Genomic DNA, 16468 nt, shown 5'->3' on the forward strand with positions numbered 1-16468 from the left:
CGTGGAGCATTTCTGCTGGGCGGGACCCCTTTGCGGGTAGCCCCCAGGGCCGAGGGTGGGGGTGGGGAGCGCGGCTCAGCAGCAGCAGCCACCGCCGCGCCGCGCCGCCTCCCCCCGGCCCCGACAACGGGCCCAACCCTCTCAGCTCCACGCTGCCGCCTGACCCCGGCAATGCGCCGGCTGGCCACGCCCCCAGCCACCTCCCATTGGCCGCAGCGCCGGCCAGTCAGCTGGCGGCTGAGGGGGGCTCGCGATTCCCGACGGATGCCCCACCTCCTGGATGTGGGCTGAGCTCCCATTGGCGGCGGAGGCTGCCCGTCCGGGCGCGTCCAGTTCCGGTTCCGTGGGCGGGCTGGGGGGGGGAGGGAGAGGCAGGGACTGTGGCTGTGAGTGACACACAATGAGGCGAGGGGCCGCGGCGGGGCCGTGAGGGGCCGGGACCGAGCGGGGGGAAGCAGCGGGCCCAGCCATGGACAATCAGGTGAGGAGGAGGAAGTCCGGCCTCCCACACACGGGGAGAGGCAAGGGGTGATAGGCCCCTCGCCCCCTCAGCGGCATGGGGGGAGGGGCAGCAGCGGGGCTGTTGCTTCCCCCTCCCATCCCCTCAGAGTCATGGGGGGGAGGAGCAGCCGCGGGGCTGTTGCTCCCCCCTCCCGTCCCCTCAGAGTCGTGGGAGGGGGGAGGGGCAGCCGCGGGGCTGTTGCTCCCCCCTCCCGTCCCCTCAGAGTCATGGGGGGGAGGAGCAGCCGCGGGGCTGTTGCTCCCCCCTCCCGTCCCCTCAGAGTCGTGGGAGGGGGGAGGGGCAGCCGCGGGGCTGTTGCTCCCCCCTCCCGTCCCCTCAGAGTCGTGGGAGGGGGGAGGGGCAGCCGCGGGGCTGTTGCTCCCCCCTCCCGTCCCCTCAGAGTCGTGGGAGGGGGGAGGGGCAGCCGCGGGGCTCTTACCCGGCGCTTAATTTGTTCTGGGCTTGCTAGGGCTCAGCCCTGACACTTCTCAGCATGGCAGTTCAGAGCCCCGGCACCTCTGGGTTTGCCGCATCAGTTATGAATGTAAAAAAAAAAAATGCTTGAGGCCTGGCACCTCTTTCAGTACAAATTAAGCCCTGCTTGCCCCCTTGGAGCCATAATGGGGGAGGGGTGTTGCCTGCTCCAGAGGAGTAATGGGAGGAGCGGTAGTAGGGTTGTTGCCACCCTCCTTCCCCTACCCAGTGGTGTACCGGGGGGCAGGAGCGACAGAGTGTTCTTGCCCCCCCGTGGCATAATGAGAGTGAGGGGCAGTAGCCCTCCCATCCCCTCAGAGTTATAAGGGGGGCACAGCAGTGGGGCTGTTGCCCAGCTGCCTCCACAGAAGCATAAGGGGCGGGGGAAACACGGTGGGGCTGTTCCCCCCATTCAAAGGCATAAGGGGGCAGAAAAGGCCAGCAGGATTATTCTCTCCTCCTGTCCCCTCAGAGGCGTAATGGTTGGGGCAGGGGCAACAGCAGGGCTATTGTGTTCCCCTGCTCTCTCAGGCATAATTGGGGAGAGGGGAAGCAGTGGGACTGTTGCCCCTCTGCCCCCTCAGAGACATGGGGGGGAGAGGAGCAATGATACAGCTGGCCTGTAGCCAGCTCACAACCTACCCAGACATGGGAAGGGGGTATGATGGGTAGCAACGGGCCTGTTGCTCCCTCACTCAGACATGAAGGAAGAAGGACAGTATCAGTAGCAGAGCTCTGTATACTGCCCCCTCCCGCAATGAGTGAGCAGAGCAACTGTATCTGCAGGGACATTGTCTTCTCTAGGCATTAGTTTGGGGGACGATCAGTGTTAGCATTAAGGTTCTTGCCCTGCAGCTCTCCTTCACTCAGGTCTGCTTGGGGGAAGTCATGTCAGCAGTAGTGCTATTGCCCCTTGTCCGACATGGAGGGAGAAGGGGAAGAGGTAGTGTTATCAACAGGGCTATTGCTGGCTCTGGTCATGGGGGAGACCCTGCATTCTCAGAACAGGTATTACCCTGCTCAGCCAAATGGGAGGTCAGGGCTAGAAGTTTATTTCAGATCATCATTTTTTCCTAGTCTTTTTCCGTGTGTCCATGTATGTATTTTGACTGGAGTGTAACATATCATATCCGCACAAGTTCAGGCTTATGAAGTCATATGGGAGGCTCAGTTAGAACTTGACTGATAATCCAAAAGGAAGAGAGAATAGGTAGAGTTGGTGACTTGAAAACAATTGATACATCAAAAGAAAATTAGAGGGGAGGGTTGAAGACTTTAGTAAAATATTGTAGAGTATATTGAACAGGGTTTTTATTTCCTCTGGGCATGAGAGAAATCTCTTCCTCCATAATTCCAAATGGGGCAAATTCAAATATTTTAGGCGGGGAGGTTTTATTTGGATTTCCTTTCAGCTGTTAACTGGACCTAAAGAAAATGTCGAGACTGGTTCCCACTCGAAGCAGTTCTTTTCTAAATGCAGTAGCAAAATTTAAGGTGTAGTTGAAGTTACAAAATAAAATGAATCTGTTGAAAAGAATTCCTCTTTGAATATCATGGGAAATATCCCAGATAAACTTGCTTTCAAGAGGTTTCCCCCATGGATGTCAGAATTTAGGTAGACTATCTACACAATGGTGCATCACCATGTACTAGATTCCTGTGTGTTGATTAAAACTCAGTTTGCCTTTTTCCTTGGACCTTCATGATTTTTAAGCCTAAAGAAAAGGAAGCATTTGTTAGGAAACAGAAATATTTGACAACAGAGCACCATTATCTTTAATATTGAGATGCAGCCCATGGAAATGACAGGTCCCAACGTGCAGAAGAAGAAAATGACCTAGCAAGATATCTTTAAGAGGAAGGTGACTCAAGAGAAAGACTTTGATAGAATGGATTAAGCAGTTAATTAGAAGAGCTGGTACCTGGGTTTTATGGTTGATGCATGAACTGCTAATCTCTGAAAGTGTATGATGGTGCAAGTGATAGCTTGGAAGAAAAATTTAAAAATCTTTTTGCCTTAGAGAAACAATTTTGAAGGTAGGTTTTGTGATTGAGGTACTAGACTGGGACTCAGGAGATCAGAGTTAAATTTCTGGCTCTGCTATAGATTTCCTGTGTGATCTTCAGCAAGTAGCTTAGGCAAAGATTTCAGAAAGCAGTCTGATTTTTGGCTGCTCTAATTAAGACTCCTTAAAGGGTCTAGATCGGGGTGGTGAAACTTACTGATCCTCTGAGCTGCATACGACAGTCTTCAGAAGTTCGAGAGTCAGGGCACGCCTGTCAAAGCTCAGGTCTTCTGCTCCATGGGAGGCGCCTGCCAGGGCTCAGGGCTTCAGCCCAGCTCCTGCTGAAGCCCTGGCAGGTGCACCCTGCAGGGCTGAAGCCCCAAAACTCCTCTCCTTTCTGGGCAGAAGCCCTAGCCCCACCACTCCACTGCAAGGCAGAGGTCCTGAGGCACCCCTCCTCCTCCCCCCAGCCTGGTAGGTGGAGAATGGGGAGGAGCATGGGGTGCTCTTCAAGCCACACTTTAACGATAAAAGAGCTGCATGTGGCTCGTGAGCCACAGTTTGGCCGCCCCTGGTCTAGGTTATCAGAAATTGCTAAATAAACACCTTCTGAAAACCAAGCCCCTTCCAAGTGTGTCAAGTTTGGACACTCAAAATCACTATTCTCATACTCTCAGATCACAATTTCACATAAGGAGAAAATACTTTTTTCAACTATTATCTGTCTAGACCAGTGTTTCCCAAACTTGGGACGCTGCTTGTTCAGGGAAAACCCCTGGCGGGCCGGGTTTGTTTACCTGCCGCATCCGCAGGTTCGGCTGATCGCGGCTCCCACTGGCCGTGGTTTGCCACTGCAGGCCAATGGGGGCTGTGGGAAGTGGCGTGGGCCGAGGGACATACCCCATTGGCTTGGAGCAGCAAACGGCAGCCAGTGAGAGCCACGATCGGCCGAACCTGCGGACGCGGCAGGTAAACAAACTGGCCTGGCCCGGCCCGCCAGGCGCTTTCCCTGAACAAGCGGTGTCCCAAGTTTGGGAAACACTGGTCTAGACTAAGCATTTCAGGGAAGGGACTCTTACTATGTATAAAGAAAAGTAGTACTTTTGGCACCTTAGAGACTAACACATTTATTTGAGCATAATCTTTCATGAGCTATAGCTAGCTCACGAAAGCTTATGCTCAAATAAATTTGTTAGTCTCTAAGGTGCCACAAGTACTCGTTTCTTTTTGCGGATACAGACTAACACGGCTGCTACTCTGAAACCTGTTACTATGTATAGGTCCTATGCCTAACACAGTGAGTACCCTGATCTCATTTGGGGCTCCTGCATGCAGCTGTAATACAAATAATAATGTTCCCTTTAAAAATGCCCATCTGAGACCTGACTAGGTTACACATGCAATGTATAATTGAAATCAAATCCCTTATTCCTCATAAATCTTAGTTGAGTAGGAATCCGAACCAAGCACCGCCAACCTTCGTGTGGGTTTGAACTTCTACTTGGTTAATTCGATCATTTTATTAAATTTAGTGCAAGGTGGTCTTGGCAACTACTTCAGTTTGTATAGGGCACATACTTCAAAGAGTAGTGAAGTACATGGCACATATTCTCAGGTGTGTCTCTGGCTCTTCAAATCTCTCCTGAAACCTTTTGGTGTGCTAGTTTTTTTGAAATTTAATACTTGCCTTCCCTCTCCTACATCCACCTACCTCCTTCCACTGTCTCAGATGTAAATTGTCTGCTGTAATGTATGCATCTTAATTTAATTTCAGCTGTTTCTTATGCTCTATGTAGTGGGCTTTTTGTTCGTTGTATGGGGCACAATACCCATTTTTTTCTATTATCTGTTTAATATTATTTAGACTAAACTTCAGAAACTTTAATCGGGACTAGGTCCCTATAGTGCTGCGTGTTTTACAAATAAATACAAAAACACAGTCCCTGCCCTTAAAGAGTCTTGTGATCCTTTTTTGAAAGAGGTTACATAAATTATTTGGTAAACACACAGAACATCATAGTTACATTTTTTTGGTAAACTACACAATTCTTCTACTAGCAAACACACAATAGTGTATTGTCTGTATAAGTCCATGTAAGCATAAGCCATGTAAATCAACTAATGTATGAAACTTATAATGTAACTAAATTCTAGTTCCTTTGAAAATACATGATACTTGTGTCCTGGAAGTTTACTAACTCAAGTGCTGTGAAAAAGCAGTACTGTAAGATTTTTTTTGTGGGCTTTCATAATGGTCTAACACAGTGAGCAAATGCCTAATACTCTTTTCAAGATTATTTTACTATCTGCAGATGCTGTAAACTATTTGGATCTGAGAATCCAGTTGTTCTGCTTTGTCTTCCTGAATGATAAAGATTGTGGAGTCAGAACTTAGCTTACAGCTTAGTTGATGTATCTGTCTTCTATAGATGTATTGACTCTGCAGAGTAAGGTGTGACTCAGGCACACAGAATAGATTTATGATGTTAGAAACCATTTTCATAATCACTTTTCTGACTGACCACAATTTAGTTTTAAAGAATCACCATCATCTTCTGTAGCAACTTAGTTTCATTGTGATAAACACTTAATTTGATTCTTGTCCTTCTGATACTTAGTACCTTCTGTCTGTAGATCTCAAAGCTCTGTAAAACAGTGTCCTCTGGCCTGTATTGACTAGTGTCCCACATCTCTCTCCCTTTCCAGTGCACGGTGCAAGTGAAGCTGGAGCTGGGGCACCGAGCCCAACTCCGTAAAAAGCCCACCACCGAAGGGTTTACTCATGACTGGATGGTGTTTGTCCGTGGCCCAGAACAATGCGACATCCAGCACTTTGTGGAGAAGGTGGTCTTTCGGCTACATGAGAGCTTCCCTAAACCCAAACGTGGTGAGCATGCATGTTAACTAGCATTCAGTCTCCTTTCTCTGGGGGATAGTCATGCAGTCTGGGTCTGGCATTGCACTGTTGTTTCTGTGAAACATTTTCTTAAGGAGGAACAAAACACACATTGCATACACTTGAGTCTTGAGGTTTGCCGCTTTTTTGAGGAAGATTAGATAGAATGTGACCTTTCCTCTAATGAAAGGGTCAAAGGTGAAATGCTTCCTCCATCTTTTTTTTTTGTTTTTTTTTTGTTTTTGTTTCTGAAGTATTATTATTTGCGTGTTTTCAGAGCACTTAATGCCAAGAGAATGGGGACAAATGACTATCATGTTACATGGTGGGAAGTGCCACTGGTGGCTATGCAGCTGTCTTAAGGGTATATACTTGTCATGGTTATTTGTGAGACTCTCATGCTGTGAAAAGCAACTTGAAAGGTGGTGGTTCTGTCTTAAACCTGTGCAGGTAATACATATAATGATTATGTCTGCCACAAGTTGGTGGCAATAAAATTGATGTATGGTAGGAAACTGGACTGCTGAACTAGAAACAAATTTATAGAAAGACTTGAATAAAAGTTGCAGTTTATGCTGGTTGACAAGGATCCCAGCACAGCAATTACCTTATAACAAACATCTTTATGACTATTCATCTTTGCTAACCAGATTATTATGTCACCCAGTACTAAAAATGGTAGCTTGTTTCCCCCTTCTTGATTCACACTTACCTTAAGGTTCGCCATCATGCCAACCTGTTTTTCACCAAAGAGGGGTTGGAATAGAGGGATTTTGCAGTCCATCAATGCTATTCCTAGATTGGCCTGAAGGGTTTTTGCAAATGACTCTTTCCCTAACCTGGAGCAAGAGATTGCTGACATGGGCTGGGCTTCACTGCACTGCTAACAAGTTATTTTAACAATTAAAATATTGTAGAAACAGTTTTTAATAAAATATAAAAGGCGGTCTGCAAATAGTCTAAAAATCTGAAATCATTTCATGGTAGGATTTTAATGTGAAACCAGAGTTAAAATCAAGTCAATTGACCCTTATTTCAAACCGGCTTTTTTATTGTTGGGAATGCAGGGAATTGTTGAGTTGCATCTCTTGGCACCTTTACTATTGAGTAAGAGTGTGGAAGTGGGGAAGTTAACTTGTGTGGTATTAGATTTGAGGAAATTGCAATTTCCTAATCAAGCTATTAATTTAAAATTCTTTGAGTGATGGTCCCTGTATGTATTCCATATGTGGGTGCACACGTGTGGCATGCGCCTGAGTTTGGATGTGTTTGTTAGCAGTGTCCTTTGACCCGAACATGCGTAGTATATCCCCTCCTGCTTGCAGCTGAGGGTATACTAGGTATTGCGGGTTGACGTCTCTCCAGTTCCTTCTTACTGCTGCATTGCCCGAGTCAAAACCCTTGTTCCTTTGAGCTCTTAGTTTTTGCAAAAAAAAAAAAGTTACTTCTGTCCATTTGTTGTAGATTGTAGTTTTAGAGTAGATAATTTAGTTCGTGACGTGTTTTTTCCCTGTTTGGGGAATGTCATCCCCTGTCCCGCCCAAAGACGGTGCCTTGGATTCTGGGTTTTAAAAACTCTCTTGCCCTCGCCCATTCTCTGTGAGTGACGAGCACCAGCTATGCCTTTGTTGCCTTGACGAGGCTCACATTGTGGCTTGCTGCTCCATTTTTAAGTCCTTCCTGCCCCAAACCTGGGAAGCTCGGGAACTCCGCCTCCATAAGTTCCTAATGGAGTAAGCTATGCGACCACATGCACACTCGAATCCAGGACCATCAGAACCCCTGTACAGTGGCCGTCACCCAGCGGTAAGTGCCCTTACGAGCACCTCATAAGCCCCAGGTCTGGTGATACTGAAGATAAACAAACTCTAACGTGAGACTCTCTCATGGGCACAAGAGCTGCAGACTGCTCCCAAGTGCAGCTTTTCCTACCTGAGCTGGGCCAGGTTAGATGAGATGTCACGCATGAATCCTGCTGGACCAGCACTGGCTTCTCTGGATGGAGGGTAAAGCTCAGTGCAAACATGATTCAGTGATGACCCTGGTACCCATGTGTCTGGAGTGCTCACTGGCATCTGCAACACCTATCCTGCCATTGTCCTCGTGGCTCCTGGAGAAGCTGGCCCCGCAGATGCCACCAGGGCCCTCTGATATCTCCACGGACACACCAAGGACTCCTGGCTGCTTGGAGCCTCTCTTAGCAGCAGCAGAGCTGATGCTCCCATACCCGCCATTTCCTCTCCTCTCTGGACCCCCGCTTGCCAGAGATGTCCCCACTCCAGAAGACGAACCTCTTCTGCTGTTGCCGGACAGACTCCTGCCATGCTGTGACCCTTCTGTGTCACCGATTCCCCCCACTGCCAGAACTATCCGTGGAGTTGGAAGAGTTTTCAGAGCCAGAACCCTCGTTCTCCCCGATGTCACGCTGCAGTTCAGACTTGTATCCCTACCAGTGTATGATCCAGCAGCAAGGGTCTGGTACCATTACCTACCGCATCCGTGGGACCCTTCCCCTTGGCTGTACCGGGCACCCTCACACCCCTACCGCCAACAGCACACACCCTCCCAGGCATCCTATCGTGCTTCCCCTCCTCTTCCACCGGCACCGTTGAGCTCTGAGGAAGAGGCAGACATTGAACTGGAACTGTCTGCTCTGCCGGTCCCAATGGCTGCTTGCTCTTCCCCGGATGAGGTGCTTATTTCCCTTTCGCTTTCTCTGCCAGACAACTGGTAATATCAGGGTAGCAGCAGACCTGTGGATTCCCTTGGAGGAGATTCAGGATGAACAACATCAACTCCTGGACATTCTCCAACCTCAGGCCCTCTAATTTGGCACTACCTATTGATGAGGCCATCTTTCCACCAGTGTGGGCAGTGTGGCAGACCCTTGCCTCCTGTGCCCCCACACCAAAACGGGCAGAGAGGAGGTATTTTGTACCTGCTAAGGGATTTTCTTTTTTCCCATCCACCCCCCAGCTCTTGTCATCCACACAGCAGCAGAGCACGCATGCCAGCACCCACAGAAGTCGATCCTTCCAGACCAGGCAGCAAAACACATGGACCTGCTGGGGAGAAAAGTATATTCTTCAGCAGCACTACTGTTCTGGATTGCGAACTATCAGGCTGTGCTGGCCATGTACATTTTTAATAACTATGTGAGGCTAGTAGAGTTCTGGGACAAGCTACCATCACACTAACAGCAGCAGTTTCAGTCGCGGGTAGACAAGGGTGCCTAGTGACCATGGTGGGCCTATAGGCAGCTGTGGATGCAGCTGATAAGTCTTCTCGCTCTCTAACAACTGGGGTCATCATGCAATGACATTCGTGGGTCCAGTCATCCGGCTTGCCCAGGGAGGTCCAAAATACAATCGAGGACCTCCCCCCTTTGATGAGAACAGATTGTTACACAACAAAATGGATGAATTCCTTCACTCGTTGAAGGACTCCAGGGCCATGTTACGGTCCCTTGGTGTGATGTGTGTTCTGGTGCCATGATGCAGACAACAGAGGCAGCAGTTCTGTCTGTGCCCCCACACTTCCTACCCAGCCTACTACCAGCGTCCTCAGGAGGCCCCACATAGGTGGCACCATTCTCACAACCTCGATTCCCCCCTCTTCCACAACTGCCTCTGCCACAATCACCTCCTCGACCTTCTCCCACCAGCAGTCAAAAGCTCAGTTTTGACATTCTGATCGACACCTGAGAACCTCGCCTGACGCCACCCATGGTGCTCCATGTCGTTTTTGGGGGTCGTCTTGCTCTATTTGTGTGCAATTGGGGCAAGATCAACATGGACATTTAGGTACTGGAGATCATCCATAGAATTTCTCTCATCTCCCCTCCGCCCCCCGCATCATCTCCCTTCCCTCCTCCACGGAGCCATAGAGCATGTCTCACCTCACTACATGGGATGAGGCTTCTACTCACCATACTTCTTCATCCCGAAGAAGGGCAGAAGGCACCGCCCCATTCTCGATCTTCGGGTGCTGAACACCTTTATCAGAAAGTCCAGACTGTTCACCCAGCCCACTGCAAATTCTCCCTTTTTTGGTAGACACAACCACTACAATTCCGAGTCTTTTCGGCATAGTGACGGCTCTGCGAGTCTTCACAAAGGTCTTCACTGTGGCAGCAGCACACATGCATCACCTTGACTATTTGGTATAACCCCTACCTAGACTGACACCACTGTCCGACGTTGTCTCTCTCTCGCTCTCCGTGAACATATGGCAGCCTGCACCTATGTGACGCCACACATGTCTGCACATGCATTGCCTCCAGATGTGGCTCCTCTCCGTCTATGAACCGTATTGTTCCCCAGATTGTGCTGACCTCTCTCACTTGGTGGACCGATCCTTCCAAGGTCATGGTCGGTACCCCTTCATCCCTCCCACCCCATAGGCCACCATCACAACAGACGCTCCTCTCATGGGTTGGGGAGCCCATCTAAACCATCACATAGCCCAGGGAGTGTGATACTACGGGAAGCCAGGATGCATATAAAAATACTAAACTGTGGGCAGTCTCTTTTGCATGCCAGGCATTTCTTCCTCTCATCCAGGTCCCACCGCGTTCAGTTGTTCTCCAACAAAGGTGCAGCAGTTGTGTACATCAACAAGTAGGGCAGCGCCAAGGCTCCCTCCCTCTGTTCCAACTCCATCCACCTTGGAACTGGTGCATCAAGCACCATATGAGGCTCCAAGCCATGTACATCCCAGGCATCCAGAATTCACTAGCCGACACGCTCAGCAGGACTCTCTACCTCAACCACGAATGGGAGTTGCACGACACCACACTCTGGTACCTCTTTGACAAATGGAGCACCCTTCGGTGGGACCTCTTTGCCACTGTAAAAGAACCAAAAGCTCCTCCTTTATTATTCTAGGGGAGTATAGAAGAGGACTTGCAGGGTGACACTATCCTCCTCCCCTGGACAGGTGACCTCTGCTATGCCTCCCCCTCCCCACACATTCCCGTCCTCCCACAAGTGATACGCAAGAACCCTCGGGACTGGTCACTGTGGTACTCATAGCCCTGTTCTGGCCTTGTCAGTTCTGATGCATGGACCTCCTCAGACTCTCCACCCACACACTGCTCTGTTTCCGAGCACTCCTGGATCTCCTTACACAAGACTGGGGCCTGATCTGGCCCCCCAATCTGGGCGCTCTTCACCTCATGGCCTGGTGTTTGGATGAGGCTCGAGGGTAGATAGGGCATGCTGCAGCCCAGTGCAACACCTTTTTAACCAGAGCAGAGGGCATCCACCAGGGCCTGCTACCGAGCTGAATGGAGATGCTTCACATCATGGGCTCACCGCAGTCCCCCACCACTGAGTGCAATATCTACCTATCATCCTCGACTACCTTCTCAATCTCAAAACGTCAGCACTGCTCAGTGCCTTTCCTCCTCCCATGGATGGCACTGCTCTGTTTACAACACCCCGACCACCATCTGTTTCATGAAGGTTTACTTAATACCTTCCCACCAGTAGTCAAACCCACACCCTCATGGGACCTTAACCTTGTTCTCTCTACTCTCATGAAGCCACCCTTTGAGTGCTGGCAACGTGCTCCCTCTCCCACCTCTCTCTTGGTAGCCATTACCTCAACTAGATGGGTCAGTGAACTGGTGGCTAGGATAGCAGACCCCTCATACACTGTATTCCACAAAGACAGAGTGTCCTTACGACTACACCCTAAATTTCTCCCAAAAGTAATGTCAGAGTTCCACCTACATCGTGCATCCTCCTACCTGTTTTCTTCTCCAAACCACACACAGGACCCTATCTGCATAGGAGGCGTTTCCTTGATATCTGCTGTGCACTGGCATTCTGCCTCCACAGAACTCGCTCCTTTTGCACATTGCCAAAACTATTTGTGGCCATTGCGACCAATCCAAGGGCCAAGCGCTCTTCTCCCAGTGAATCTCCAAAGGGGTCTCGGTGCATCCACGCATGCTACACACAATCCAGTGTACCCACCGCCTGATGGAGTCACAGCACACTCTACACGAGCACAAGTGCTCCTAGATACAGCCAAGACTGTGTGGAAAACTCCTGCCACCATTTTGGCAACTTGTAAATGGGCAATAACATACTATCTCCCTGCCCTTGAGACTCGGAATTTTTGTTTACCCATTCCCACCTAATTCCCTGGTGCTGAATACCATAAATGAGCAGGGTAGACAGCATTACTCTAGGTCTGCTCCTTATGACAAGGACCAGAAAAGGTCCTTTTTGAACGGAAGGCCTACTTATCTGCAACCCTCCAGTTTTGAATTGCAAACTATTAGGCGATCATGGCCAAGTATGACTACATGAATTGCAACAAGTTTGCATCCTTTATTGAGCATCTTCCAGAGGAGCATAGAGAGTGCTTCCAGGCTGTCTTAAGGAGGGTCTATTATTGGGCAGAACCTCTCTCCAAGCATCTTTGGATGCTGGAGACCCTGCTGCTAGATGCATCTCCACAGCAGTTGTCATGTGCAGGGCATTGTGGCTCCAGTTGCCAGGATTTCTGAGAGAGGTTCAGAATATAGTTGAGGCCCTCCTGTTTGATGGTCAGAAACTCTTTTCACGAACTACGGACGCATCCCTGCACACCCTGAGGGTCTCCAGGACCATACTGAGGTCTTTCAGTATATACAGTCCTGCTAAATGTCCTCTTATTTGTAGATCTCAAACTGCCCAGAGATTGCACCCAGTACAGTTCTTTGATTTTTACAGAACCACCGAACACACTAGAAAAAGAGATTCCAGAGGAAAAGAGCTTCCCACCCTCCTTCAGCTCCTATCTAGTTATCATTGAAACAACAATTTTCACAGGTTGATTGAGAGCTCAACTCTTCCCTTGCCTCTAGTTTGCAAGCCACAACCTTTTGCCTAACTCCCCACTTCTGGAGGCTGCCTTTCTTATTTCCAACAGGCCTGTCAGCATAGTACAACAGATAAGTTGGTCATAGTGGTTATAGACATCGCGCTACAACCATCCACTTCATGTTTCTCTTCAGGGACCCCTTTCATGAGACTATTTTGAGTCAAGAAGTATGCTCCTTCCTTTGTTTAGAAGCCAATGAACCGGTCCCATCCCCTCACAGGTGGAAAGGGTTTTAATCAAAGCATTTTCTTGCGTCAAAGAATGATGGAGGATGGAGGCTGATGTAGATCTAAGACAACTGAACAAATTTGTAACGTCTCAAAAGTTCCAGATGGTGACTCTGGCGGCTCTAATCCCTTCTCTAGAGGCAGGAGATCGGTTTTGGCCCTCAGCCTACAGGACCCTTATTTCTATATAGTGATACATCCCACCACACAGGAAATACCTGCATTTCACCAGGGGCCAGGATCATTTTCAATACTGAGTACTTCCCTTCAGCCTCTTTTCAGCCACTGTTCTTGAAGGCTTTAGCGGTAGTGGCTGCTTACCTTCATAAAGAAGTAATTTTAGTCTTCCTGTATCTCAGTGCGTGTCTCCTCAATGGCTAATGTTATGAAGCAGTACTAACTTCCACTCAGATGGCTCTCTCCCTCTTCCAGGAGTTGGATCTCCAGTTAAATGTAAAAACATCCAACTTAGCCCCTGTACAGAGAATACAATTGATAGGGTGCGTATTTGGATTCATTGATAGCCAGGCCTTCCTTCCCACAGACAGATTCATAACTTTGTCGAATCTGGTTGGGACAATTCAAAGAATCCCCCATACTCCATTAAGGAACTGTTTGCAACTTCTGGGTCATATGGCAGTTTGTACCTTTGTGATGGAGCATGCAAGATTATGCCTCTGCTGTTTTCAGGGCTGGTTTAGGGGGACTTATTCCTCAACCAGACACAGCTTGGACAAACAGGTTACTATTCTCCTCTAGATGAAGAACTCCCTGGGTTGGTGGAAAGATCAATACAATGTCTGCACAGGCATCCATTTATCTAGCCAGCTCCAACAATAACAGTGACAACAGATGCATCACTGTTATTGTGGGAAGCACACTTCAACACACTCACAACTCAGGGCAGATGGTCACCTCAGGAAACTGGTATTCATATCTACTTATTAAAACTCAGGGCAGTCAGAAATGCCTGCCTTCAGTTCTTATCCCTCATCAAGGGCAAATCAATCAGAATCATGATGGACAAACAAGGAAGAACAAGGTCCATCTCTGTGTGCCAAAGTTATGAAGTTATGGAACTGGTGTATTAGCCCATCAGATTGCTGTTTACCTTCCTGGAGTTCAGAATGTCACAGCTGATATGCTCAGCAGATGCTTCTTCCAGTACTATAAATGGGATTTGGACTCTCGCATCCTTCATGGGATATTCCAGAGGTGGGGACTTCCTGTTGCTGGATGTGGAGAATAGGTGCACCTGTGGAAGTGCCCATTATTCTGCTAGAGGGGAGGTCTAGATTGCCTTTCTTTTGGGAGACTCTTCCTCCTCCCTTGGGGGCTTGTTCTATGCATTTCCCTCCAATACTACTAATTCTAAGAGTGATGAACAAGATCAGGCAGGGGTTGGAGCAAATGCGGCCGTCGGGAACAGTATCCCCGATAATGTCACGACAAACCTGGTGGCTGAACTTAGTTATGGGTGAGGACAAAGTCACAAAGTTCAGCTACCAGGTTTGCTGTGATATTATCAGGGATACTGTTCCCAACGGCCGCATTTGCTCCAACCCGTCAGAGAGAGACAAACACCTACAAGATCTCTATCAAGCATTCTACAACTACAATACCCACCTGCTGAAGTGAAGAAACAGATTGACCGAGACAGAAGAGTACCCAGAAGTCACCTACTACAGGACAGGCCCAACAAAGAAAATAACAGAACGCCACTAGCCATCACCTTCAGCCCCCAACTAAAACCTCTCCAACGCATCATCAAGGATCTACAACCTATCCTGAAGAACGACCCATCACTCTCACAGATCTTGGGAGACAGGCCAGTCCTTGCTTACAGACAGCCCCCCAATCTGAAGCAAATACTCACTAGCAACCACACAACAGAATCACTTACCCAGGAACCTATCCTTGCAACAAAGCCCGTTGCCAACTGTGTCCACATATCTATTCAGGGGACACCATATTAGGTCCTAATCACATCAGCCATGCTATCAGAGGTTCGTTCACCTGCACATCTACCAATGTGATATATGCTATCATGTGCCAGCAATGCCCCTCTGCCATGTACATTGGTTAAACTGGACAGTCTCTACGTAAAAGAATAAATGGACACAAATCAGACATCAAGAATTTTATAACATGCAAAAACCAGTCGGAGAACACTTCAATCTCTTCGGTCACTCGATTACAAACCTGAGGGTGGCTATCCTTCAACAAAAAAACTTCAAAAACAAACTCCAGCGAGAGACTGCTGAATTGGAATTAATTTAGACTTGAATAAAGACTGGGAGTGGATGGGTCATTACACAAAATAAAACTATTTCCCCTTGTTTATTCCCCCCACCCCACCCCCCACTGTTCCTCAGACATTCTTGTCAACTGCTGGAAATGGCCCACCTTGATTATCACTACAAAAGGTTCTCTTCCCCCGCCCCCACCTCGGCTGGTAATAGCTCACCTTAAGTGATCATTCTCGTTACAGTGTGTATGGTAACACCCATTGTTTCATGTTCTCTATATATATAAATCTCCCCATTGTATTTTCCACTGAATGCATCCAATGAAGTGAGCTGTAGCTCACGAAAGCTTATGCTCAAATAAATTTGTTAGTCTCTAAGGTGCCACAAGTACTCCTTTTCTTTTTGCGAATACAGACTAACACGGCTGCTACTCTGAAACCTGTCATAAATGGTAGAAGGCAGTCAACTTGAATTACTTACCTTCAGAAATGGAAGAGATTCAACCACTGGTGTCCACCATGTGCCAGAATCTTTCTGCTCTCAGTTTTCTGCTGGACTTGTTTAATAAACCCAATTTTTAAACTGTATTAAGGTTCAGCTCACCACGATATCAGGATTTTATTCTATTTTTACTCCCCCTATGTCACTGAGATTTATTAAGGGTCTGGGGAACCTTTACCCCCGGGTTAAGAATCCTACTCCGACACGGGATCTCAATCTTGTACACAGATATGGAGGCCGCATAGGGTTTGATCTGCTCCTTACTTCACTTATCTATGAAGATGGCCTTTCTAGTAGCTATCACGTCAGCCCACAAGGTTGGAGAAATTGGAGCCTTGATAGCAGCAGACCCTTCTTTTATATTTTTTTTCAAGAACAAGATCCCTCTATGACTGCAACCAAAGTTCTTACATAAGGTGCTGTCAGATTTCCATTTTAACCACTCTATTTATCCACCAGTATTTTTTTCTAAACCACATAAATCTCAGTGGGAGACTTCCCTTCCCATAGATGTATGACAGGCATTGGTCTTTTGTCTGGATAGGACCAAGCAGTTTTGGAAATCACCTAGACTCTTGTCTCTATCGCAGAAAGATCAAAGAGATCCATGATCTCTTCACAGAGACTGTCAAGCTGGATCTCTGGGTGTATTACTGCTTTCTGTGATGCAGCTATGTGTTGCCTCCTCAAAGAACTATGGCACACTTTATCAAATCACAGGCATTTTCCATGGTGTT

The 16468-nt window shown here is 48.2% G+C and overlaps 1 protein-coding gene across 4 annotated transcripts in view; it reads left to right on the forward strand.

Moving 5' to 3' along the window:
- The first annotated feature begins 345 nt into the window (after window positions 1-345).
- Window positions 346-16468, forward strand: part of MLLT1 (MLLT1 super elongation complex subunit) — a 62788-nt gene continuing 46665 nt past the window's right edge. For 3 of the 4 annotated variants that reach the window (XM_038384246.2, XM_038384245.2, XM_038384247.2), the window contains exons 1-2: window positions 347-481; window positions 5689-5869. In XM_038384246.2, the coding sequence (XP_038240174.1) occupies window positions 470-481; window positions 5689-5869 (193 nt within the window). In that variant the 5' untranslated portion in view covers window positions 347-469. Of the gene's footprint in view, window positions 482-5688; window positions 5870-16468 lie in introns of all 4 variants that reach the window. The other variant, XM_038384244.2, reaches the window with a different exon arrangement.

This window comes from Dermochelys coriacea, chromosome 25, assembly GCF_009764565.3.
Source record: "Dermochelys coriacea isolate rDerCor1 chromosome 25, rDerCor1.pri.v4, whole genome shotgun sequence".
NCBI lineage: Eukaryota > Metazoa > Chordata > Testudines > Dermochelyidae > Dermochelys > Dermochelys coriacea.